The sequence below is a fragment of the Thalassophryne amazonica genome, chromosome 10 (assembly GCF_902500255.1).
Source record: "Thalassophryne amazonica chromosome 10, fThaAma1.1, whole genome shotgun sequence".
In the NCBI taxonomy this organism is placed as follows: Eukaryota; Metazoa; Chordata; class Actinopteri; order Batrachoidiformes; family Batrachoididae; genus Thalassophryne; species Thalassophryne amazonica.
This window is the reverse complement of record NC_047112.1, coordinates 83285370-83312909: the sequence shown is the minus strand read 5'-3', so window position 1 is coordinate 83312909 and position 27540 is coordinate 83285370. Positions and strand designations below refer to the sequence as shown.

The 27540-nt window shown below is 40.4% G+C and overlaps 1 protein-coding gene and 1 long non-coding RNA gene across 2 annotated transcripts in view; both read left to right on the top strand.

Annotated features, from left to right (window-relative positions):
• Nucleotides 1-17315, top strand: part of il12rb2 (interleukin 12 receptor, beta 2a) — a 62503-nt gene extending 45188 nt beyond the window's left edge. Inside the window, exons 14-17 of the mRNA XM_034180374.1 lie at nucleotides 3538-3669; nucleotides 14032-14128; nucleotides 14496-14583; nucleotides 14804-17315. Of these exons, the coding sequence (XP_034036265.1) occupies nucleotides 3538-3669; nucleotides 14032-14128; nucleotides 14496-14583; nucleotides 14804-15274 (788 nt within the window). The 3' untranslated portion in view covers nucleotides 15275-17315. The remainder of the gene's footprint in view (nucleotides 1-3537; nucleotides 3670-14031; nucleotides 14129-14495; nucleotides 14584-14803) is intronic.
• A 5597-nt stretch (nucleotides 17316-22912) lies between these two features.
• On the top strand, nucleotides 22913-25500 carry LOC117518299. The gene is made up of 3 exons (XR_004562936.1): nucleotides 22913-22975; nucleotides 23467-23576; nucleotides 25444-25500. It is a non-coding gene; the product is annotated as an uncharacterized LOC117518299 (long non-coding RNA).
• The last annotated feature ends 2040 nt before the right edge of the window (nucleotides 25501-27540 follow it).

The window sequence follows — 27540 nt, the reverse complement described above, 5'->3', positions numbered from 1 at the left end:
TACATCACCAGTCATACAGCTTTATGATGAAATGATAGATATGGGAGATACAAGCGTTGATTTGATCTGTTTTGTTGTATGAAAACCCTTCTCTGCCTCACTGCGAAGCTGGGAGCGGTGATGCAAAATGCAAAACTTACACTATGTACAATTTTTCAGATCGCAGCCACAGGAGCATTCATCAAGGTTTTATGGGTGTGTTTCCTCATTTGTCTCATTCTTGCAGTCAATTTTTTGAGAATAGTAATGATTTACTTGTGTCACACTAAAGGATGCAGTTACTTATGCAACCCATCATTTCGGCTCTTATATTTTTGTTTCATTTATATCATGTAGTTGAGATCCTTTTTTACTGTGAGTTTAATGGACATCATTTTACATTTTTTTTTTTTTTTTTTTGGTCATGCCAACATTCAGATGTGTAATATCTCAAGAGTTGACATACTTTTCTTGCCACTCCAGATGCATCCTGCTCACTGAGTTTTAATATTGATTGCTGACCTTTACGGTTGATCGCTGAGCTTGACATCTGACCTTTAATCCTTTGTCATTTAGCTTTAATCTTTTGGGGGGTGTGCATAAAATATTTGTAAGGGGTGTGGGGGAGGCTGAGGAGGTGTGTGTTTAGAGGGGTTTGCGTGTGGAGGATTTGGAGTTTATTCATAGACACATTTAGATATATACATACAGTGCATCCAGAAAGTATTCATAGCGCTTCACTTTTTCTACATTTTATGTTACAGCCTTATTCCAAAATGGAATAAATTCTACTCACAACACCCCATAATGACAACATGAAAACTGTTTGTTTTTGTTTTGTTTTTTGCTTTGTTTTTTTGGCAAATTTATTAAAATAAAAAAAAGAAATAAAAAAGAAATAAGAAATCACATGTACATAAGTATTGACAGCCTTTGCCATGAAGCTTAAAATTGAGCTCAGGTGCATCCTGTTTCCACAGATCATCATTGAAATTTTCTACAGCTTAATTGGAGTCCACCTGGTGTAAATTCAGTTGATTGGAAATGATTTGGAAAGGCACACACCTGTCTATATGTAAGGTGCCACAGTTGACAGTGAATACTTATGAGCATGTGATTTCTTAGGTTTTTTGTTGTTGTTGTTTGTTTGTTTGTTTTTTTGTAAATTTGCAAAAATCTCAACAAAAAACTTTTCACATTGTCATTATGGGGTACTGTGTGTAGAATTTTGAGGAAAAAATGAATTTCATCCATTTTGGAATAAGGCCGCAACATAAACAAAAGTGCAGTGGTGCAAATACTTTCAGGATGCACAGTACATAAATGCTACTCTTCACTGTGTACATAATTTTATTTCCTCTGCAGATATGAAACCATTTGAGTGCTATCATGGAGCAGTGTCTGTGCTTTACGATGAGAACTCAGTCAGCAGAACCACATTTACAGGTGTCAGCATTCTGGAGTCAGGTACAATCTACATTATTTCATGCTGAAATTAACTCTAACTAAACCTTGATATGATAATATTGAGACAGCTGGAACACAGCAGCAAAATTATGAAGTTGACTTTTACCCATTGTGTAATCATGATGGATCAGAGGTTAAGATGCTGGACTATCTGGATATACTAAAGGGAATTCTTTGAAGCACATAGAGTGAGTGCAATTTGGGCATATCTTACTCACCTTTGCTATTTAGAGGGTGCAGAATTAGGGTACAAAGATTAAGTATTTAGTCTCTTAATTAATTACAGTCATGATTTGTATGTGATGTGAGTTAAAACAATCAGATTAGAATCTGTCATTCCCTTTAAGAGCAGTGGTGCAGCAGCAGTTTAACAAAGTGAAAGGTTTTCTGATGAGAAAACAGTTCTGCACCTACGCTTCAAAGCATCTGCAAACTTTTATTGTTTCACGGTTGTTTTCAATTCAGTTTTGTTGTGTGTACAAGCAGTGTATATGCGCATGAACCCTTGTTTATGTACCTGAATATTATAAAAGCCAGAACAACCCTCAAACTCGACTTGAAACTATGTATTTGTTGGCCTATAGTGCCGTTTCCACGAGTACTGCACCTTGACCCCATCTCATTTTAAGACCATTATGCTCATGGGTGCACTTGGGCATTTCCGTATGACTCCTGGTGTAGTCTTTGGTCACTTTTCAAGTTATTTTTTGTGTACCTCCCACACATACTGCATTTACTCCATTAAACAACCTGGGAGCCTGCAATTTTAATGAAGGGAGTGTATATTGACAATCGCTTGCATCCAGGAATGCTGTATGCAAGAAGCAGCTCAGACTTGAAACAAATTTTGTTTTTCTGCATGCAATAGTTGCTACACAATTACATAAAATGGCTCCAAGCAAACGTTGCTACTCAGCAGCGTTCAAGCTAAATCTTCTGAAAGAAGCAGAAGAGAAGGGGAAGCAGCATGCTGCTTGGATTTTCATACTCAATAGGAAATGCACCCGGGAGTGGTGCAAGAAACAAGGATAAGCCTGCAATCCTGGCCAAAACAGCAAAACGTCTGCCTGGTGGGGGAGAGAAAGTGTGTTATCAGGACATTGAAGAGGAGCTGATAAAATGGTTCCAGGAAAGGATAACAGCAGGCATTCACATGATAGGGAAGCATAAGCAACATGGAATCCAAAATAGACTTAATGAGATTTTGTGGCAATGAGGTAGGATTATTTCATTTTCATTTTACTTTTTTCTCTCAGGAATTCACAATTTCACTACATGCAATGTCCCAAAAAATCAGGGGGCATTTAATAAGCGGTGGGGGCTTTAATGGAGTAAATACGGTATGCATTTTTAGACACTGTTTCTTGCGTGCGTGTGCCAGTGACATAAACAAAAAGTCAGATAAATCATTAATTAGTCTTTTAATTACTTCTAATTATAGTTTGACTTGCGTTACACCAAAGGTCCTTTGTTTCCTGAAAAAAGGTTATTTTATATCTCGAAAACTGAAAATGCAAGGGAGACGTAAAAAACATCTTGTCATATTTTCCCTTTCAGCGCTGGAAATGCTAATTTGTGATTTAAAGACATACGAGGTAGGTGTAAGACTTACTCAACTGTTAGAAATGAATAATGACAGTTGCACTGTGCTATGCACTGCTTTGTGTCAGGTGGAAGACGGGGCATTAACTCCAGTGGGATTGTCCTGCTTGTATTCAAATCCTATTTTTCATCATGTTTCATGGTGACTATAGCTGAGTGGGTGTAGTGGATTTCAGGATTTGATCCCTGATCGCTGCTGTCAGTAATGTCAGACATTTTATTTGTTTTTTTTTTTTCCATTTTCAGTCCCACAATGTGGTCCAAGCGCCCAACAGAGGATTGATGGGAAGAAAGTGGAAGTGATCTGGGCAGAACTTCCCAGGGATGAACGTGGCGGTTGCATCACCAACTACACGATCTACATAGAAAACAAAAGCAGTGGATTCAATCGATCTTGTGAGAACAATTTTGTGAAAATGGGAAGTTGCTTGTGACAAGTACTTTTAAAATACAGACAGATAGATATTACCTTTGTGTATAATATTTCAGACAATGTACCAGCATCCAAGAGGTCACATGTCATCACAGGCTTGTCTCCCGCCCTGTACAGCCTCTGGATGACAGCTTGCACTGCTGAAGGAGAGAGTCCTGCAGGTCAAATCATCAAGTTCTTTATCCAACGTAAGCAGCTTTTTCAAACGCCACTGGATATATTGCTTTTAAACCATCCATCCATCAAGAACATTATGTACATCAAGAACATTATGTACATTATGTACTCACATGTGCAATATGTATGATATATGAGATATGTAAACCTTGGACGATAAGGTCTAATTTGTGGTAGAGAAGTCACATGGGTGCTGACATATCATTCATTGGATTGCTGTCATTTGGTGACTGAAGATATCTGCACCAAATGTCAAGATTCAAGATTCAAACAACCTTATTGATCCCTAAAAGGGCAATTCATATCACACCCAATTACCTCAAACAACAAACACAGTAATTGATCCACAATTAGTACTAGTTGAACATAATAATGGCACACATCAGAATTAAAACAACCGCACATATATATTTGATTGTTTATGTACGCTAAACTTTGAAACAGTCCGTCATCTGAATTGAGGCAATGGGAGTATGGGGGGGAGTTGAATGGGGGCGCTGCAGCTATGTGCCGCGAAGCCTCCCGGAGTGGCAGAGCGGAGGCCGGGGGGAGCGGTAGTAGGGACAGAAACACAAGGGGGGGTGGTAGTGGTGGGAGGGGGAAGGCTTGCGTCATGTGTGCAAATGAGTTTGTATCAGTCTCTGTCCATGTGTGCATAAAGTCTGGGGTTGCCTTGACAACAGCAGACTGTAGGGGACGGCATAAGGGCAGATAAGAGGGGAGCCAAATGCTTCACCAAGGCCGTTGAATCCTTCTGGAGGAGAAACAAGCGGGGTGTTTTGACCTTCGGTAGCTGATAAGACTGCCATGTTTTGTGTTTGGCAGAGAGACACAGAAATTCCATTTGCGGCTCCTCTGACCATCGAAATCCAATTTAGGAATATTCCCTGGTCTCCAACATCTTCCTTTGCAAGGCAGATATTTGCTCCGAGATGTTTTCCAATTTGCGTTTGAGTTCAAAAGCTAACACAGGGTGAGATTGGACTGCCCTGCCCATCTCGTTTATCATGACGGACAGTTATGGAGTTGTGGTTCTGGTAGCAGCTGTCTTGCCAATTTTCTGGTAGGTCAGGGCAGCGCATAACCCAATCAGCACCAGCCCTCATACCTTCAATTTCAATTTCAATTTATTTTCATTTATATAGTGCCAAATCACAACAGAGTTGCCTCAAAGCGCTTCACACAGGTAAGGTCTAACCTTACCAACCCCCAGAGCAACAGTGGTAAAGAAAAACTCCCTCTGAGGAAGAAACCTCAAGCAGACCAGACTCAAAGGGGTGACCCTCTGCTTGGGCCATGCTACAAACATAAATTACAGAACAATTCACGGACGAATATACAAGAAATGCTATTGGCGCACAGGACAGGAGGATTGCCAACAGGAATACAACTCCCATCTCTGGATGGAGCGGCACCTTAAACAGAGAAAAAAAACAGAATCAAGCATCAGAAAGACAAAAAAATACTGTATAATTTGCCAGCATTAAAAAAAACAAGAAAAACAGAGAAATACTAAGGTGATCGCCGGCCACTAGCACTAAACTTCACTAAAAGACCCAGAATTTAGGTAAAGTTGAGGCTGCAGCCCGCTCCAATTACTAATAAATTAATTAAAAGAGTAAAAAGCGTAAAACAAAACTGTGCCAGTATGCAAGCCATATGAAAGGGAAAATAAGTGCGTCTTAAGTCTGGACTTGAAAATCTCCACAGAATCTGACTGTTTTATTGGCGCAGGGAGATCATTCCACAGAACAGGGCAGGCCTGGCGCCAGAAAAAAATATTAAGGGGGGCGATGAGTTTATCACAGGGAGACGGCATCCATCCCACTTTGGATGGAGCAGCTCTCATTTCTAGAAATCTGGCCAATTTTATTAAACCCTCCAAACCATGACTACCCAGGGTTGGGACCAGGAAGCAGAGTTGTAGTCTTACACACCTCTCTGCAGCTTCTCTCCCCCTGCCATCCCCCCAATACCCCATCCCCGTAGAGACGGTGCCTGCTCCCAGACCACCAACAACCAGTAAAAATCTATTTAAGCATAAAAAATTCAAAAAGAAAAAATAATATAGCACCTTCACTGCACCACAGACTAAAACAGTTAAATGTGGTCTATTAACATTAGGTCCTCTCTTCTAAGTCCCTGTTAGTAATGATATAATAATTGATCAACATATTGATTTATTCTGCCTTACAGAAACCTGGTTACAGCAGGATGAATATGTCAGTTTAAATGAGTCAACACCCCCGAGTCACACTAACTGTCAGAATGCTCGTAGCACGGGCCGAGGGGGAGGATTAGCATCAATCTTCCACTCCAGCTTATTAATTAATCAAAAACCCAGACAGAGCTTTAATTCATTTGAAAGCTTGACTCTTAGTCTTGTCCATCCAAATTGGAAGTCCCAAAAACCAGTTTTATTTGTTGTTATCTATCATCCACCTGGTCGTTACTGTGAGTTTCTCTGTGAATTTTCAGACCTTTTGTCTGACTTAGTGCTTAGCTCTGATAAGATAATTATAGTGGGCGATTTTAACATCCACATAGATGCTGAGAATGACAGCCTCAACACTGCATTTAATCTATTATTAGACTCAATTGGCTTTGTTCAAAATGTAAATGAGTCCACCCACCACTTTAATCATACTTTAGATCTTGTTTTGACTTATGGTATGGAAATTGAAGACTTAACAGTATTCCCTGAAAACCCCATTCTGTCTGATCATTTCTTAATAACATTTACATTTACTTTAATGGACTACCCAGCAGTGAGGAATAAGTTTCATTACAGGAGAAGTCTTTCGGAAAGCGCTGTAACTAGGTTTAAGGATATGATTCCTTCTTTGTTATGTTCTCCAATGCCATATACCAACACAGTGCAGAGTAGCTTCCTAAACTCTGTGAGTGAGATAGATTATCTCGTCAATAGCTTTACATCCTCACTGAGCACAACTTTGGATGCTGTAGCTCCTCTGAAAAAGAGAGCCTTAAATCAGAAGTGCCTGACTCTGTGGTATAACTCACAAACTCGCAGCTTAAAGCAGATAACCCATAAGTTGGAGAGGAAATGGCGTCTCACTTTAGAAGATCTTCACTTAGCCTGGAAAAAGAGTCTGTTGCTCTATAAAAAAGCCCTCCATAAAGCTAGGACATCTTACTACTCATCACTAATTGAAGAAAATAAGAACAACCCCAGGTTTCTAACCCTAACCCTTTCAGCACTGTAGCCAGGCTGACAAAGAGTCAGAGCTCTATTGAGCCGAGTATTCCTTTAAATTTAACTAGTAATGACTTCATGACTTTCTTTGTTAATAAAATTTAGATATAATAAAATATTAGAGAAAAAATTACTCATAACCATCCCAAAGACAGATCGTTATCTTCGGCTGCTTTCAGTAATGCTGGTATTTGGTTAGACTCTTTCTCTCCGATTGTTCTGAGTTATTCCTACCAGGCTGCTCAAGGAAGCCCTACCATTAATTAATACTTCGATCTTAAATATGATCAATCTATCTTTATTAGTTGGCTATGTACCACATGCTTTTAAGGTGGCAGTAATTAAACCATTACTTAAAAAGCCATCACTTGACCCAGCTATCTTAGCTAATTATAGGCCAATCTTCAACCTTCCTTTTCTCTCAGAAATTCTGGAAAGGGTAGTTGTAAAACAGCTAACTGATCATCTGCAGAGGAATGGTCTATTTGAAGAGTTTCAGTCAGGTTTCAGAATTCATCATAGTACAGAAACAGCATTAGTGAAGGTTACAAATGATCTTATGGCCTCAGACAGTGGACTCATCTCTGTGCTTGTCCTGTTAGACCTCAGTGCTGCTTTTGATACTGATGACCATAAAATTTTATTACAGAGATTAGAGCATGCCATAGGTATTAAAGGCACTGTGCTGTGGTGGTTTGAATCATATTTATCTAATAGATTACAATTTGTTCATGTAAATGGGGAGTCTTCTTCACAGACTAAGGTTAATTATGGAGTTATACATGCTTCCCTTAGGCAGTATTATTAGAAAGCATTGCTTAAATTTTCATTGTTACGCAGATGAGACCCAGCTTTATCTGTCCATGAAGCCAGAGGACACACACCAATTAGTTAAACTGCAGGAATGTCTTACAGACATAAAGACATGGATGACCTCTAATTTCCTGCTTTTAAATTCAGATAAAACTGAAGTTATTGTACTTGGCCCCACAAATCTTAGAAACATGGTGTCTAACCAGATCCTTACTCTGGATGGCATTACCCTGACCTCTAGTAATACTGTGAGAAATCTTGGAGTCATTTTTGATCAGGATATGTCCTTCAATGCGCATATTAAGCAAATATGTGGGACTGCTTTTTTACATTTGCGCAATATCTCTAAAATTAGAAAGGTCTTGTCTCAGAGTGATGCTGAAAAACTAATTCATGCATTTATTTCCTCTAGGCTGGACTACTGTAATTCATTATTATCAGGTTGTCCTAAAAGTTCCCTGAAAAGCCTTCAGTTAATTCAAAATGCTGCAGCTAGAGTACTGACGGGGGACTAGAAGGAGAGAGCATATTTCACCCATATTGGCCTCTCTTCATTGGCTTCCTGTTAATTCTAGAATAGAATTTAAAATTCTTCTTCTTACTTATAAGGTTTTGAATAATCAGGTCCCATCTTATCTTAGGGACCTCTTAGTACCATATCACCCCAATAGAGCGCTTCGCTCTCAGACTGCAGGCTTACCTGTAGTTCCTAGGGTTTTTAAGAGTAGAATGGGAGGCAGAGCCTTCAGCTTTCAGGCTCCTCTCCTCTGGAACCAGCTCCCAATTCGGATCAGGGAGACAGACACCCTCTCTACTTTTAAGATTAGGCTTAAAACTTTCCTTTTTGCTAAAGCTGTATGCACCACCCTGCATTTAATCATTAGTGATTGATCTCTGCTGTCTTCCACAGCATGTCTTTTTCCTGATTCTCTCCCCTCAGCCCCAACCAGTCCCAGCAGAAGACTGCCCCTCCCTGAGCCTGGTTCTGGTGGAGGTTTCTTCCTGTTAAAAAGGAGTTTTTCCTTCCCACTGTCGCCAAGTGCTTGCTCATAGGAGGTCGTTTTGACCGTTGGGGTTTTTCTGTGATTACTGTATGGCCTTGCAATATAAAGCACCTTAGGGCAACTGTTGTTGTGATTTGGCGCTATATAAATAAAATTGATTTGATTTGATTTCAGTCTTATCAGAGTTTAAAAGTAGGAAGTATCTAGACATCCAACTTCTCACTGCTGCAAGGCAATCTTCTAAGGATTTTATGTGAACGAGATTACAAGCAGTTATCGGCATGTATAACTATCATCAGCATAGCAGTGAAAGGTAATCCCAAAACGCTGCAATATGTGCCCAAAGGGTACTATATAAAAGGATAAAAGCAGGGGGCCTAAGACAGACCCCTGTGGAACCCCAAATTTCATGTCACTAAGGTTAGAGGTAGTGTTATTGTACAAAACACAGTGAGAACGACTGGTCAAGTATGACGTCAGCCATGCAAGGGCACTCCCAGTAATCCCAAAATGATTTTCCAGCCTATCAAGTAGAATATGATGATCCACTGTATCAAATGCAGCATTGAGATCTAACAGCAAAAGAACCGTAGTGGTGTCCAAATCCATTGTAAGCAGAAGATCATTCACCACTTTAGTAGTGAGAGCCGTCTCTGTGGAATGATATTTTCTAAAAGCAGACTGCAGTGGCTCAAAGAGATTATTCTCAGTAAGATAGTCTATGAGTTGCCGTGACACCACTTTTTCCAGAATTTTAGAGAGAAATGATAGATTTGATATCAGCCGATAGTTTGTCAATACACAAGGGTCAAGATTAGGTTTCTTAAGTAATGGTTTAATCACTGCAGATTTGAAACATTTAGGAACAGATCCAGAAGTTAAAGAAAGATTAATAATTTCCAGCACAGTCGGCCCAAGAGTGGGCCACAGGTCCTTAAACAGTTTTGTTGGTATAAGATCAAATAAACAGGTTGTGCTTTTTGTTGACATTACAAGTTTTGTCAGCATGCCTAGTGAGATACTATCAAATTCTGTAAATCTAGGTAATACCTCAGTAGTGGCGCCCACCTCAATAGCAGGGTGTAGTGGCTGGGTTAAGGCATGCCGGGATATGTTTAACCTGATGTCTTCTATTGTCTTCCCAAAGTAATCCAGGAAATCTTGTGCTATAAAAGGAGAGCAAACTACAGGTGGTTGTCCATGCATAAGTGTTACCACCGTGTCGAACAAGAACTTTGAGTTATGCTTGTTTTTGTTGATCAAATCAGAGTAGTAAGTCTGCTTTGTAGCCAATAATGCATGCTTATAGTCTAAGATAGCATCACGCCACGCAAGGTGAAATACTTCTAATTCTGAACTACGCCATTTCCGTTCTAGACCTCTTGCTTTATGCTTGAGGTCACGCAGATAATCAGTGAACCAAGGTGACTGTGATTTGGGGGAGCGCGGTTTTAACACAGGTGGTGCAATCATGTCGAGTGTAGTTTTGAGCACTGAGTTTAAACTATCCACAAGTCTATCTAAGAGTTTGAGTTCAGTCTTAGTTGAGGAGTTGATGCATCGCCGTAATGATATGTAAGGTTGTTGTTCCACTAAACATGGCAGCGAAACTGTAAACTTAATAAGTGAGTGATCAGACACCACTGATGTAAGAGGCATGATGTCAATATTCGTGACAGCAATACCACGTGCGAGAACCAGATCCTGGTTATTTCCACTAATGTGCGTCGAATCCCGAATGCATTGCCGAAATCCTAATGCATCCACAATTTCCATAAATGATTTGCAGAGGGGATCAGAAGGCTTATTTATATGAATGTTAAAGTCACCAATGATCAGAATGTTATCTACACTAGTTGACAAGTTAAAGATGAACGCACCAAATTCATCTAAGACTTCAGAATATGGGCCAGGAAGCCTATATACAGTGACAAAGTAATATGACTGATTTTTATTCTTCTGACCTTGGCAATGTGTAATATCCTGAGCAAAGTGGAGAATCAGATGCTCAAACGAGTGATATTTGTAACCCCCAATAGCTAATAAGCTACACCTAGATTTAGAAATAAGAGCAACACTCCCGCCTTGCTTCGCATCACAAGGGACGTGACTAAATGTATATGCTGGTGGGCAAGGCCTCATTTAAGGGGAGGACAGCTGTAGGTGTAAGCCAGGTTTCACATAGCCCAATCATATCTAAGTGATGATCAATAATTAGATCATTGATCAACAATGATTTTGAGGACAGTGATCTTATGTTAATGAGACCCAGTCTAAGGAACTCAGTGGGGTTGACAGGTGAACTATTTGGGTTTAGGGGTGGTTCCAGAGTAGCATATATAAGATGCCTAGAAGTAGGTTTAGGTTTAAGACATTCTACGCACGGTGTAGGTAGCAGACACGAAATCTTTACTATTGCTGGAACAACCACTGGGCCATCCTCAATTTCAACATCATCCAATATAGTAATGGGTATTAAGTTTGGAAAGCATATCCCTCTACAATTTTTATGGACATGACTACGGAAACAGGCCACAGTCTCAACTTGTTGAAATTCCCTCCCTGGCAAATAAACTACACTGTCACCATAGTGGATTTTCTGCACTAAATTCCCGCTAAGCTAATGGATTCCACACCCACATTTATCATAAGCCTTGCAGGGTCTCTAATCACCTGCTCCGTGGCCTGCTGTAGATTCCTAATGTTACCCTCCCTGTAGAGCTCTATCTATGTTCTCAGACAAGATCGACAAGAACGAAGGCCAGTTATCAATAAAGCTAAAGCCTTGCTGTCTACAAAACTGCGCCAGCCACCTATTTAACGATGTCAGCCTGCTAAACGCCTCATCAGTACCCTGGGAGGGGAAGGGACCAGAGAGTATTAATCGATGCCGACAGATCTTTCTGGCAAGGTCACAAGTCCTCTCTATGTCCATTTTTGTGACCTCTGAGTGCTTCATCCTGATATCATTGGTGCCAACGTGAATAACTATATGACTGTATCTCATGTCATGTTCCTTCATCTGTCTTCCCTTCTGCAGCGTCAGCACCCTAAGATGAGATGCAGTGTCGGGAGCTCTGGCCCCAGGAATGCATTTAACATCAGCCAGCGTCTGTAACCTGACTTTGCGGGTGATAGAATCCCCTATCACTGAAGTCCGGTGTTTCGGCCTGGAGACAGGAGTGGAAGTCACTTGTGGGCTCAGAGAATTCACATCTGGCAAATCCAAGGGGGAGAACCGATTCACATTTCTCACTGGCGAGTGTGATTGGGGTGCCACAACCGGGCACCAAGCCCTACGGGGCTTCCTCCGCCTAGCCACAGTTCGAAAGCCGTCCTCCACAGCCGGCGTTTCTAAGCTGATGCTAATGGGTTCGCTAGCCGGCCCAACACTAACCTCATCTGGAGTGCCCATAACATCTAACTCCACTGAGCTAAGAAGCTGCTCTAACTTACGGACATGGCTCTCTAAGAGAGCCACCCTATCTTCCAACATCACGCAGGATTTACGGAGGGTGTAAAGTAGAATCAGTAGTGTACTTTGTGCACTAAGAAATTCAAGAATGTAGCCAAGCAAACACAAGCTAACCAATAATGGATAAGCTAACCACTCCTAAGGCTCACACAGATGCAAATAAATTTATTAAAATTCACAGCAGTTACACTGAAAAACTAACAGAAGTATTACACAGGTAAAAAAGCAGCAGCTATAAAATACACTAAACAGTTAATTAACTAACAGGAGTGTAAAAAAATGAAATGAAAAAAATGATGACGGGGTCTGAAATAGCTAACGGAAGCTAACCTCTAGCGAAAATGCTAGCCACTCCTAAGATTTTACACAGGAGTAAAATAATTACTTAAAATTCACAGCAGTTCAACTGAAAAACAAACAGAAGTATTTAAACGGGTAAAAAAAAAAAAACAGCTAGAAAAAGTAACGACAGAGAGGGGAGGGGTCGACCTAGCTAGCGAATGCTAACCGCTAGCGAATGCTAACTGCTAGCGATTCACAACAGGACTGTAGAGTAGATACAATTAATAACCAGAAGGGTGCTAAACAGAAATAAAAGAAGCGTATACAACCGTGTGAAGTTCAGAGTGGAGTCACAGCAACAAACAATCCGTCAGAAGCAAGTTGCCAGATCTGTGACTTTAATGACCTTCTGTCATTACATAAGATTTAGAATTACCTTAAAAGCAAATAAGAATAAATCTTTGACGTCTTCCACGGAGAGTGGTGCCAAGCACGCAACGCGCCATTTCTCCCAGGCATCAAGAATATAGGATAGGATCCATCTGGGCACACAGGGTCCCCCAGCCCTGATTTCCTTGTTGAAACAATGGTGTCAATAGCGTTGAGAGACCAGATGATCAATTCCATGGTTATTCCAAATATAATTCACTTGAAGAATTCACACTCTGGTGAAGTTGGGACTTTTGAAGGTTGGAGCAGAGATAGAAAAACACAAAGGAGAGGAGAGAGGATGAGATGTGACCGCCCTTGCCGAAGACTCAGCTACAGATTTGGACTGTAGCTGGGACTGTAAATTTGGACAGACATTTCATTTTTTATGCCTACATTGGTTTGCCTGAGTGGTTAGTATCCAGGACCCAAGGCAGTTCTGTCGTGTGGTGACTAGCCAGACAAATTTGACCAGGTTTGATTGGAAAAACAAAATTTATGGTTGGATGGCCAAATGAAGTCCCTTCATCTCAGTACGCCGCAAAATGTAATAATTCCTGGAGGGGACTAGTAGCAGTGACATTCCAGAAATTCCTCCCTCCACATTCCTCGTGATGCTAAACTCTGTGTCATATGCGATTTATTTAATTACAGTATTTTCCTGCAGAAGAGTGCTGGGAGGGTACAGGGGGGCTCTTTATACCAGAGATTTTATCCAGAAACATGCTGTGTAGGTTTTGTTTCTGTGACAACAATACAAAACAAACTTAAAATGTGCACCATAATAAAAGCACAATGCTCAAAGAAACATTTAGAGTCTGTCCATTCTGCTCCCACAGATGAGGGTTTTGGGTTTGTGGTTTTTTGTTTTGTTTTGTTTTTTTGTCATGCAGCTCATGGTAAACACTGAAAAAAAATGTAATTGTTGGGAGGAAATCTGTGGGGTTTTTTACATGCTGGTGCTTTAGAGCACCATCTAGCACCACTGAAATCATTTATAGAGTTTTCAGTAATCCTGCTAAAAGAGGCAGAAAAAATAGAACCAATTTGCCTGAGTTAACAAATGATAAGCTTCTGGCTATATGTTTAAATAGAATAGGAACAAGTTCTTGTATTGTAATGTGACTGCTGATGTTTTGTTTGATGCTTTCAGAAGAGAGCAGACTGCCACTGCTCCTCATGTGTGCTGTGTTGTGTCTGAGCCTACTGTGTGTGCTGTGTGTGTGTCAGAGCTCAGCAGTGAAACAAAGGTAAGTGAAACCCCATCCACTATCCCAAATTTAAACCAGCACTCACTAACTTTCCTTATAAACACTTTTATCACTTTTGTTATTTTAAAAAGAACCTAAATAATAAGATCAATGAATTGGCCCTACACAAGTACTTGTACTGTAAATTGGATGCATGTTTTGTATTTCATTGTTTCATCCCTTTTATAGATCTGTCCCAAATATTAATGCTTTCTTCAATAGGTTTTTAAGAAAATTAGTTCATTAAGTTTTGATTAACACCACATTCCTGTTTTTTTTTTGGGGGGGGGGGGGGGGGTTACTGTTAAATCATTTTGTAGGTTTATTGCCATGTTGCTCAGCAGTCCTCCTCTTTATGTTGCTGTAGATTCTGGATGCTTTTCCAGTGCTGCATGCTCAGTGGTGTGCCAGATCCTGCAAACAGTAAATGGGCTAAGGAGTGTTCCAGAGTCGAGGTAATCACATGGAGATTTGCTCAAAAATCAGATTAGAGATTAGATTAGATAGAACTTTTTTGATCCCTTGGGAAGACTCCCTCAGGGAAATTGAGGTTCCAGCAGTGCATATCGTATAGCAGCACACAGGGTAAGAAGCACACAGAGTATCAAAAGTGAAAGTAAAAACGAAAAAGATGGTTCCTGCAGTGCTTTTCACCGTTAACGCCATCCCACACAGGGAAAGAGGGCGCTCCAGATCCAGCCGAGTAACTCCAGCGTCACTGAGGAGGAGGAGGACGAGTCCATGTTCGTGGACGTTGAGGAGCTGCTGGAACAGAGTGCTGACGTCGCCACATCCACGTCAGATTCCTCCTCACAGCCGACTCCTCAGAGCAGCCTGATCCCTGAGACGCTGCCGCTACTGTACCCGCTGACCTCCTACATTAAGAGCTTCTCCCATGACTCGGACTATTCGGATCACACAGAGACGTCACAGGACACAAACACAACAGTGGACTACATCTCCTCACAGGGTCCAGAGAACAGGATGGTGGATGAAGAGGATCAGGAGGAGGAGGAGGACGGCGTCATGGTGATGCTGAGTTTCTTTCCCTCTCACAACCTGCTTATGGAGCCACTGTCATTTGGAGGGAAGCTGAGTCTGGAAACTGTCAAAATCGATTGCAGCAACCTCTTCCAAAACACTTAACATCATCTTGAAAGCAGAAGAACACTGATAACTGAGTGTCCAAACTTTTTTTGCCCCACAACAATGAAAACAGCACAGACATCAAATATCTTGATGAAATGCAGCAAGTGCTTTGAATTTTCTCCCTTTTTTGTGTGTAATGGCGCGTTACGAGATGTTTGAAGAGTACCCACTACCTCTTTGCACATCAGCTTCACACTCTGATCTAAGGCGGACTGAGCAACCATGTTCTGAAGCTGTCATGCTGGGACACAGTATTTGACTCAGACTCAATGTTTTATAACAGGCATTACTGTTGGACACACTAATAACACAACCAAAAAAAAGACTCCACACAGCCTGCAGACACTGACTCAGCTGATCACTGTCAGAATTCTGGAGCCGGTGCCGCCAACCGAATGGTCCTCTCTGAAGATTGGTCCACCCTGCCTTCACTGCGCATATGTCATTTCGGAGCATCGGCAGCAATTCACCGATTATCACCTTGTTTCTGCTTCAAACTGCACTCCTCTCATCATCTATCTCAGCAACACATATCTGAAGCTTTTATACAACAATCGTTTCCACATAAAGTCAGCATTATTTCATAATAAAAGACAGGAGATCGATCAGAGTGACAGCAGCACGTCTCAGTCTGACTCTCTGAGTCTGAGTCTCTACATCCAAAGCGGTCAAACGGAATAATGTGATTATTAACCATCAGATGACAAATTAAAACATCTTAAATCATTCTAAAATCAGTTTTAAGCAGAAACAAGGCGATAATCTGTGAATTGCTACTGACACTTGGAAATTACATATGTGCAGCAGCACTGCAGTCTCCGACATGCTGCTGTGGTGCTCTGATCAGTCCTCCATCTTTTATTATGAAATAATGTATCAGGCTCGGTGTTGACAACTGGCTGGACACAAATGCAGAACACAAACTCACCGATCTGTAGGTTTAACTCTTTTACTGGGTTGGTTAGCAGGGGTCGGTACACGGTAATGCAGTCAGACGAGCAGAAGTACAACAATCATCAGGCGAGAGACGTGGTCGAAAAAAACTAGCAGGCGCTCAAAAACACAATGAGGCAAAACGAAGCAAGGCAATGGTACAAGAGAAGGCTGGAAAGAAGGCTCAAGGCACATTGATCTGGTGAAGGACCAGAGCAAAAAGAGAGTCTTAAATACACCCAAGTGATGAGCAGCAAATCAAGAATAGGTGTGAGGGGAGGCGACTAGAACAGGGATGTGGTCAGACAAAGGGAAACGCCCACCACCAAGAGAAAGACAGAGAGAACCCAAGCAGAAAGCAACAGGCAAAGAACCAACAACACCCAAAAATAAGACAAAATGTACAATAAAACAGAGCACCAACCCAAAACCTGACATAATGCTGAATTAATGTGGAAATGATTGTTGTACAAAAGCTTCAGATATCTGTTGCTGAGATAGATGATGAGTGGAGTGCAGTTTGAAGCAGAAATGAGGTGATAATCGGTGGATCGCTGCTGATACTCAGAAATGATGCATGCACAGTGAAGGCAGGGTGGACCGATTTTCAGCCCCCGACACTGGTGTGGCATCCCGACTGGCTTCTCAAACTACCTGGTTGCTGTTGTGTTTACCTCACAATAGCAGCATCTGTCAGGAGATTCATCACACATTTACAAAGTCGTTGCTGGTGTTTTTCGTGTCACATACCACTTACAACAAAAATATAAAAAGTAAAACTTCTACAGACTTGGGTTGAGCTGGATTCAAACTCAATGCAGCAGAAGCATTCAAAAAGCTCTATGTAATGAGCCACTGAGGTGTTCACACATAGGCCCTGGGCCAGCAAGGTCCCACCTGCATAGAGTGCCTTAATTGAGAGAGTGGCGACGTTGACGAGTTGAAAAAACCCGTCACGTGACTCACGGTGCCATCTTGGATTCAAAATAGTGTTCACAGTTAATGTGTCTGCATGTAAATCCAGGTATTTTATTTATTTATTTGCTGAAAATGCCAGGTTGCTGTGCATTTGGATGAACAAATACACACAGCAAGGGCTTCAAGGTGTACAGATTCCCTTCAGATCCGAACAGAAGAAAAATTTGGGAAACTAAAGTCAGTCATGTGGGATGGAAGCCGACGTCATCGTCAAAGCCTTGAGAGGTAAATTTATTGTTTAGTCGCATGTACAGTAAAACTCACCTAAACCGTCATCATATAAACCAGATATTCACAATCATCGGAAAAAAGTACCAATTGTTTTTGTATTGTTTTCCATGTAATAAACACTGTATATAACAGATTTTGTACAACAGATTTAGTATAATGGATTTTCGCTCGCATCAGATAAAATGTCCCGTCCAATCGCAATGTATTTCCATTAAAAATCCCGAGCAGTCTAGACGTGCACAGTAACAGAGGTACAAATTAAAGTTCAGCACTCTGACACTTGCTGATTTGAGTAAAGTGGGACTGGAGTCATTTCTGTGATTAAAAGCCCGCCTGTTTATTTTTTCACACCATGCTCAGACTCGGACCCGCAGCCTGGACATGCACTTCTTAAATCAGACACAGCAAAAGGCTGTGATTTGACACTTTTCTGTTTTCACTGCTTTGTCTGCCGTCAGATTTTAATGCAGTGTGCATGCTGATTAGAAACGGATCAGAAAAGTCCGCACATTTACAGCACAAAGTCGGAAAAAGAGAAAAATGTACAGCTTACCTTTGAACTGGCGGTGATGATTGCAGAAAGAAAAGCTTGTTGAGGGTCAAATTACAACCCCAATTCTCATGAAGTTGGGACATTGTGCAAACTGTAAATACAAACAGAATACAATGATTTGCAAATCCTCTTCAACCTGTATTCAATTGAATACACCACAAAGTCAAGATATTTAATGTTCAAACTGATAAACTTTGTTTTTGTGCAAATATTTGCTCATTTTGAAATGGATGCCTGTGACATGTTTTAAAAAGCTGGGACAGTGGTATGTTTACCACTGTGTTACATCACCTTTCCTTCTAACAACACTCAATAAGCGTTTGGAAACTGAGGACACTAATTGTTGAAGCTTTGTAGGCGAAATTCTTTCCCATTCTTGCTTGATGTACGACTTCAGTTGTTCAACAGTCCGGAGTCTCCATTGTCATATTTTGCACTTCATAATGTGCCACACATTTTCAGTGGGCGACAGGTCTGGACTGCAGGCCCGCAATCTTTTACTACGAAGCCACGCTGTTGTAACACGTGCAGAATGTGGCTTGGCATTGTCTTGCTGAAATAAACAGGGATGTCCCTGAAAAAGACGTTGCTTGGATGGCAGCATGTGTTGCTCCAAAACCTGGATGTACCTTTCAGCATTGATGGTGCCATCACAGATGTGATGACTGCCCATGCCATGGGCAGTAACACACCCTGATACCATCACAGATGCTGGCTTTTGAACCTTGCGCAATTTTGTCCGGAGGACACGACGTCCATGATTTCCAAAAACAATTTGAAATCTGGACTCATCAGACCACAGCACACTTTTCCACTTTGCATCTGTCCATTTCAAATGACCTTGGGCCCAGAGAAGGCGGCGGCGTCTATGGATGTTGTTGATGTATAGCTTTCACTTTGCATGGTGGAGGTTTAACTTGCACTTGTAGATGTAGCGACAAACTGTGTTAACTGACAATGGTTTTCTGAAGTGTTCCTGAGCCCACACCATAAGATACTTTACACAATGATGTTGGTTGGTAATGCAGTGCCACCTGAGGGATCGAAAGCCATGGGCATTCAATGTTGGTTTTTGGCCTTGCCGCTCACATGTAGAACGTTCTCCAGATTCTCTGAATCTTCTGATTATATTATGGACTGTAGATGATGGAATCCCTAAATTCCTTGCAATTGAATGTTAAGAAACATTGTTCTTAACTGTTGGACTATTTTTTCACATAAATGTTCACATAGTGGTGATCCTCACCACATCTTTGCTTGTGAATGGCTGAGCCTTTTGGGGATGCTCTTTTTATACCCAATCATGACACTCACCTGTTTCCAATTAGGTGTTCTTTGAGCATTCATCAACTTTCCCAGTCTTTTGTTGCCCCGTCCCAACTTTTTTAAAATGTGTTGCAGGCATCCATTTTAAAATGAGCAAATATTTCCACAAAAAGAACAAAGTCTATCAGTTTGAACATTAAATATCTCGTCTTTGTGGTGTATTCAACTGAATATAGGTTGAATAGGATTTTCAAATCATTATATTCTGTTTTTATTTACATTTTACACAATGTCCCAACTTCATTGGAATTGGGTTTGTTGTCCAGAACAAAGCATGATCCACCAACGGAGAACTTTAAAACTATCACACACGTCATTGCATGACACGGAGTTACAGAGCTGCAGAAGCATAAATTAGGCATTAAATGAATTTGATAGTTTAACTATTTTTATGTTTATTTTGATAGCACCTGTACCTGGATGTGTTGCTGTATGTTGTTAAATGATTTTAAAAAATGTTGAAAACGTTAAAGGTTCATATAGTAGTTCAGCACATTTGGAACCAAAATGGTGCCATGTTCTGAGTTGACGCCACTCTCTCAATTAAGGCACACTACAGGTGCACGCCCACCACCGCCACCATCCACAATACTATAAATTTGGGATCATTAGAAAGCTTAGGATCGCTAGATTACAAAAATAACTGGTAACAGTAAAAATACTGGGCCTCACTACCCACCCGGAAGCGAACATTTGCAAACATCAAACAAATGTTCATATAATGTTTGTTTACTGTTCAGCAAGTTTGCAAACGTTCATGTAATGTTCGTGATGTTTGTCTAATGTTTGCATGGAAGCGAAAATTTGCGAACATCAAGTGAACGTTCATAGAATGTTCATTTACTGTTCAGCAAGTTTGCAAATGTTCATATAATGTTTGTGATGTTTGTCTAATGTTTGCATGAAAGCAAACATTAGACAAACATGTAAGCAAACATTTGCAAAAATCAATCAAATGTTTATAGAATGTATGCTTAATGTTCAATCAATCAATCAACTTTTTTTTTATATAGCACCAAATCACAACAAACAGTTGCCCCAAGGCGCTTTATATTGTAAGGCAAGGCCATACAATAATTATGAAAAACCCCAACGGTCAAAACGACCCCCTGTGAGCAAGCACTTGGCAACAGTGGGAAGGAAAAACTCCCTCTTAACAGGAAGAAACCTCCAGCAGAACCAGGCTCAGGGAGGGGCAGTCTTCTGCTGAGACTGGTTGGGGCTGAGGGAAAGAACCAGGAAAAAGACATGCTGTGGAGGGGAGCAGAGATCGATCACTAATGATTAAATGCGGAGTGATGCATACAGAGCAAAAAGAGAAAGAAACAGTGCATCATGGGAACCCCCCCACAGTCTACGTCTAAAGCAGCATAACCAAGGGATAGTCCAGGGTCACCCGATCCAGCCCTAACTATAAGCCTTAGCGAAAAGGAAAGTTTTAAGCCTAATCTTAAAAGTAGAGAGGGTATCTGTCTCCCTGATCTGAATTGGGAGCTGGTTCCACAGGAGAGGAGCCTGAAAGCTGAAGGCTCTGCCTCCCATTCTACTCTTACAAACCCTAGGAACTACAAGTAAGCCTGCAGTCTGAGAGCGAAGCGCTCTATTAGGGTGATATGGTACTACGAGGTCCCTAAGATAAGATGGGACCTGATTATTCAAAACCTTATAAGTAAGAAGAAGAATTTTAAATTCTATTCTAGAATTAACAGGAAGCCAATGAAGAGAGGCCAACACGGGTGAGATATGCTCTCTCCTGCTAGTCCCCGTCAGTACTCTAGCTGCAGCATTTTGAATTAACTGAAGGCTTTTTAGGGAACTTTTAGGACAACCTGATAATAAAGAATTACAATAGTCCAGCCTAGAGGAAATAAATGCATGAATTAGTTTTTCAGCATCACTCTGAGACAAGACCTTTCTGATTTTAGAGATATTGCGTAAATGCAAAAAGGCAGTCCTACATATTTGTTTAATATGCGCTTTGAATGACATATCCTGATCAAAAATGACTCCAAGATTTCTCACAGTATTACTAGAGGTCAGGGAAATGCCATCCAGAGTAAAGATCTGGTTAGACACCATGCTTCTAAGATTTGTGGGGCCAAGTACAATAACTTCAGTTTTATCTGAGTTTAAAAGCAGGAAATTAGAGGTCATCCATGTCTTTATGTCTGTAAGACAATCCTGCAGTTTAGCTAATTGGTGTGTGTCCTCTGGCTTCATGGATAGATAAAGCTGGGTATCATCTGCGTAACAATGAAAATTTAAGCAATTTAAGCAAATGTTCAGTGTGTTTGCGAACATTCACATAATGTTCATGTTGTATGTGTAAAGCTTGCCTCTAAATAAAAGTATAAATTAAATTATTATTTAATTATTACAATTATTTTGTAAAATTTCATATTACAGGAAAACATTAAATATCATTTACTGCCTACAGAAAGTTAATGTTGGACTCCATTTAAATTATGTGTGCAAACATAGGTAGAATGAACAATAGGAAATGATTTCAACACTCATGGTAACCAATAATATGTCGATTTATGATTTATTCAGACCTACTGAATATACGAGAGTAGGCTGAAAAGTTCTAAGGCTCCCCATGAAGGAGTAATGCATTAACTGCATTATAGTGAGCCTTAGAACTTTTCAGCCTACCCTCGTATAATTTCAAGATTACTGTGATAAACTGACAGAGCTAACTCAGAAACATGTCTTGGGGCAACTTGCATAAACATGCACTCTGTTAATTGGAATATTATTTTTGCAATAAAAAATTTACATCACTACAGACTGTGATTGTCAGCTACTGAAATATGTTTTTTTATGGAAACAGATTGCAATGGCAGGTTATTATCCAGAAGTCCGACAGACCTGAGTTACATACATTTTGCCATATTTTCTAAAAGCATAATATCTTTAGCATTTTTGGAAATAAGGAAAAACACATTAAAGGTATTAAAATTGATTTACAACATAATGTTTTCAACATGCATGAGCAGGAAACATTGACATTTAAATAAAACAGCTCATAGACAAATAATATTTTTTACTGGTCACTTCACAACTTGCAGTTCAAACATTATCAGACATGTTTTTAAACAAACATGCTGAACATGAGATGAATAGTCACACATGTCACAGTCTAACAGTGTTTGGTGGGAATTATTACCATAACATATTTCTTCCTTTCTGATTCCTTTAATTTCAGCTGCTCAATTCATGTTTTCAGTGAGGCATGATATTATAATTATCCAGGGTAAAACATGTACATTGTACACATTATAACACCTGGATACAATCATTTCTGAATGTAAAATGCAACATTCTCATTCTGGTAAAAAAAAAAAAAAAAAAAAAAAAAAAAAAAAAACTTGTAGTGCTCTCCACCAAACAGTTGGTGGCAGTGGTGCACCGAGTTGGGTTAAAACCCGCTGTTTAACAAAGAAGAAGAAGAACACGACTTGGCTAACTAACAGTGCTGCATGCTCTCCGCTCTCTTTTGGCAAATAAAAGTTTATGTTCAAGACGTTAATTTGCCTGTTCAGTCTCTATACTACGATTAAGAGCAGAAGAGGAGACTAACGCTGGATGATCATCGACTGGATCACAGAAAACCAACACAACCACGAGTTAGCAGCTAGCTTCAAATGGCGAGGCCTTCCTACAGTCATCACGAGGTAACGGAACCTGATGTGAGCACAAACCCATTTTAGACAGAAAACATAAAACTTGCTTGAAGCTTGATTATGCCAGACATGGACTAATGAGAACCAAACCAGCACATTTTTGACTAGCACGGAGCTAACGTTAGCCACAGAGAGGCACAGGCCTAATTCATATTTTGTCCATGTTTTAATTTATTCTGATATTAAGCCAGAAGCCTAAAGGTGTCAATAAGGTGTGTGTGGGCATCTCACTTCCAAGGACATGCAGGTTGGGTGAATTGGAAACTTTATAATTGTCCAGGTCTCACTTATAAAAGAGGTCTCGATCTCAAAGGGACTAATTTGCTTAAATAAATGCTAAATTTAAAATATACATAACTTTTTATGACCATGACTAATATATATACTCTGTCTTTAAGTTTAAGTAATGTCAGTGCCCAGAAAGAGACTTTATAAAGATAAGTTTGATAATATTTTCGATCATTGTTTGTTCCCCACCACAGTAACCATGCCTGCTGCCTTAAGAGTTGTTAAATCACTGAATCCTCCATCTGACCAGTCGGTTGAGTGTGTGCCTGCAGTTGATTCACATCAGCCCGATCTTTATCCCGAGGTTTGTACTATAATGGTTAAATAAGATTGTTCAGTGTCTTGTGCCAGAAGATTCTAAAAATTCACATTCAGCAAGCAAAATATTCAAAATTTCTGGCAAGAAATATTCTGTTCTATTTGGGATATAATTTGAAAATACAGTAAAATCTGCCAGTAATGAAGTTGTATATACTAACTTTCCTTATTTAAAGAAATAATTTACAGGTCTTGTTACTTAATTGACATGTTTATTTATTGCTGATATAAAGTTACAGAATTCCTTTTATAAAAACTCAGTTTCTATGTCCCTTGCATAATGTTTCATTTGCATAGTGTGTGCATACTGTCTATGGTACCATACACTTGAAACAGGAGGACTTGTATGCTATACTACTGAGGTTTACCACCTTATCTGGTGTGGGAAAAGTGATCTGTCCAAAAAAAAAAAATTTTTGAGATTCTTTTGGTGGGTAAATAGACCTGAGAAAGCACCAGAATTAGGGCTGAAACGATGAGTCGAGTAACTTGAATAATTCGATTACAAAAAATGTTTGAGGCAAATTCTGTGCCTCGAAGCTTCGTTTAATGTTGTAGCACATATGTCAGGCCTGTGTGTGGCGCTGCAACATCCGCAGAAAAAAAAACAAGGCGAGCATAACAGCTAATCAAATTAGCAACGATAGCTACCGCTTTCCAACGTGACACATAGAGTAAAATAAAGCCTTTTAAGAGAAAGATGGTCCATACTGATCATCTGAAATAGACTTACTGTGCATTTAAAGCGAAGCAATGTGTTTGTCTATTTTTCTGCTCTACGTGGGGAGGGACTATTGACCCGGTGGCCAGCTGCTGTCTCTCTCTGCCCAGCGTGAGGAGCTCTCAGACCGGGCGAGTCACAGCTCTGTCCCCGGCTACATTGACAAACAGCAGAAGTCCACTCTTTCTTCTGTGTTTACCTCAGACTCACACTGAGTGTTTCACTTTTTAATGATGCGTTTTTGGGCAACACACAACACTTCACAAACACGGTAACTTAAATAATAAATAACTGACTGCGATGCTGCATGTTCAACCTCCAGCTGAAATGCATCTGCTGAAGAGAAAGAGGGATAAAAAAAATCACGCAGGGACCCAGTCCATCAACCTTTATTTAAAAAAAAAAAAACATGGTTAATTTTTACAAATTGGACAAAACAAAATAGAAGGCTACATCCCATCGCCATTTCAGCAGAATGACAGTGACATTGTGTCATTGTTTATAGACAGCCCATTGATGTTGTTTAAAACGCAAAAGTACTTTTTATCCGATTACTCCATTAATCTCCAGAATAATCGATAGAATACTTGACTGCTAAAATAATTGATACCTACAGCACTAACCAGAATGCATTTGAGATTTCACATTTTTCTGGGGGACAACCACCTGACCAACCATCAGGGCCTTGCCAAGATCTTTCAAGTTTGTTTGTTTTTTTTGTTGTTGTTTTTTTCCTCCATGGCTCACTTTCATCACTGAGTGGTGGCCAAGTGGTTAATGCGCTTGGTTTCAGTGCAAAAGGTTCCGGGCTCAAATCCCACCCCTGCCACATTTCTCCATGTAATGTAGAGTTGCATCAGGAAGGGCATCCGGTGTAAAGCCTGTGCCAATTCAACATGCAGATCCACCTCAGATTTGCTGTGGCGACCCCGAGTGCAAACAAGGGAGCAGCCGAAGGGACTTACTTACCTACTTACTTTCCTCACTCAGTTCATTCACAGATTTGTCCGTGCTGAAGATGAGAGGTCAACAGCATTGGTTTAATCCTTTGTGAAGCATAGGATTTAATGTAAAGTGAGAACTTCTGTATTAAGGTTGTAACATATGGATCTGTATACATTTTGTGTTCCAGGAGAAGCAGAATGACATCATTCACAGTATCAAACAGCTAAATGACAGAGTTGGTGCACTGCATCCTTGGACTGTCCCTGAAAGTGTCGGTTCCCAGACATACCAGGAGAGAGAACAATGTGGACGCTGCTAAGATGATCATCCGAAGAATGGCCAGCTAAACCAGAAGTGTGGGCTTGAACCAATTCCAAGCAGTGCCTGGAAGTAATGGGCCTTCCAGTAAAGTCACTCAAAGAAGTGAGTTAATGTGTTTTCTGTTTGTTAGATCCTCATCACCTTAATAAAGTTTTGCTGTTTCATTTTTTACACAGTATATTATGAAACATGCTGTATTTATGGAAATACGGTAACTAAAGCCTTTCACATTGCATGCTTTATACGCATCAGGCAACGCGTCGCGTCAACGCCTCCCACACCCCTGACGCGTTCCGTGTGGCAAGGGGACGGAGACTTTTGCTCAGATGTTTTTTTGTTTTTTTTTTCTCCAGAGGAAAGCTGAGTGATCGCCATGTTGTATGTGCGTCGATGAACCACGAAAAAGCTTTAATACAGCAGTCAAATTAATTTTGAGGTTTAAAAAAAACATTTGCAAGGATTTTTCTTCAGAAAACTGCTCTGTATAAATGAGCAGTCCTGTGACACCTTCCTGTTTTGTAGGCAGCAGTGGTTTCTGCCGCTAGTCTTCCATGTTTGGACCCGACACATTGTTTCTTTTGGACAGTGTGAAGCTTTGTCACAGTTCAGAGCGGCAAAAGTTGGATTGGGTTGAACTTTTACCACGTCAGCCTGTTGACAAGCAGGAATGTGCACACTCCCGGCAGAAGCGATGGTTTAGCTCGGCTTTTGACGTGACGCTTCAGGCGCCTCTAAAAAGCAACGCGTTTCATTGAAGATACTTTTTAGACCGATTTGTGGCGCCTCTGATGCTTCCAAAGCATGTGGTGTGAAAAGTCCTTTACACAAATAACAGTGGGTACAGAGGATTAATCATTTTTGTCTGATCTGCTTTCACCTGTGTGGTATACCTAATTGATAACTAAATTGAGAAAATTCTGGAAGCAATATAAACAGCTTGTTAAAAATATAGGGCCTGTCCAATAAGGTGCTGAGTTGAATACCAGTTATGACCATGTAGCTCAAATTATACAATATCTGAACAGAAAAATGTATATAATTGCTTATGACTAACAAAGGAAATTTTCAACTTGCAGCTCAAGAGTACTAATGACAGACTTGATGGTGAGGACGAGGGAACCAGGCACCAGAGGAATGCCCTAATCAATACCATAACTGCATACACCCCTGGAATGGAACAAGGGAAGTATACAGTAACAGTCATTGTCAGGGGCAGCTTGAACGCTACGGCTCCTGTTTATCTTTGGCAGCCAGGACAAGTCAGGAACTGTCAATTGCCAGGGACGTGCCACAAATTTAGAGTTGTCATGGCAACTGCAATAAAAATCACATCAATCGACAGTACTACCATTATTTCTACAATTGTGCCATAATCCGAAGATGTCCTATCCGAGCAGAATCAAAGAAGTCTAGACGGGACCATCCTGAACTTTTCCTGACCCAGATTACAGGTTTGAAAAACTAACAATCTTGCAAATCTGTTTTTTTTGGTGTGGGGGGGCAGTCACAGTAGAGAGGCACCGTGACGTCTGGTCTCTGGCTGCGAATCCAACATGGCAGAATCCACTTCAAAACAGCTTCATTTCTGTGTAAATGTAACATGTCTATCATATATTATGTAAAAGCTACTGAAAAACACTTTGAAAACTGAAAACACTGTTTTCACAACCTGATAACACCTCTGCAGTGATTTACATGGAGCCACCAAGACACCCAGACAACTTAGGAGAAGTTAATAGGCTTACGTGGCTGTGACTGGAGAAATTGTGCACAGTGCAAGCTTTGCATTTTGCATCACTAATCTTAGCTTCATAGTGGAGTAGAGCACAGAAGGATTTTCTTTCACCAAAACAGATCAAATCCAGGCATCTCAGGTGTATCTTCTGGCAATTTGTAGCTAAAGGTTCAGGTCTTCTTTTTTAAGAAAATCCTCCTCTATACAACTTCATCATGAAGATGGATA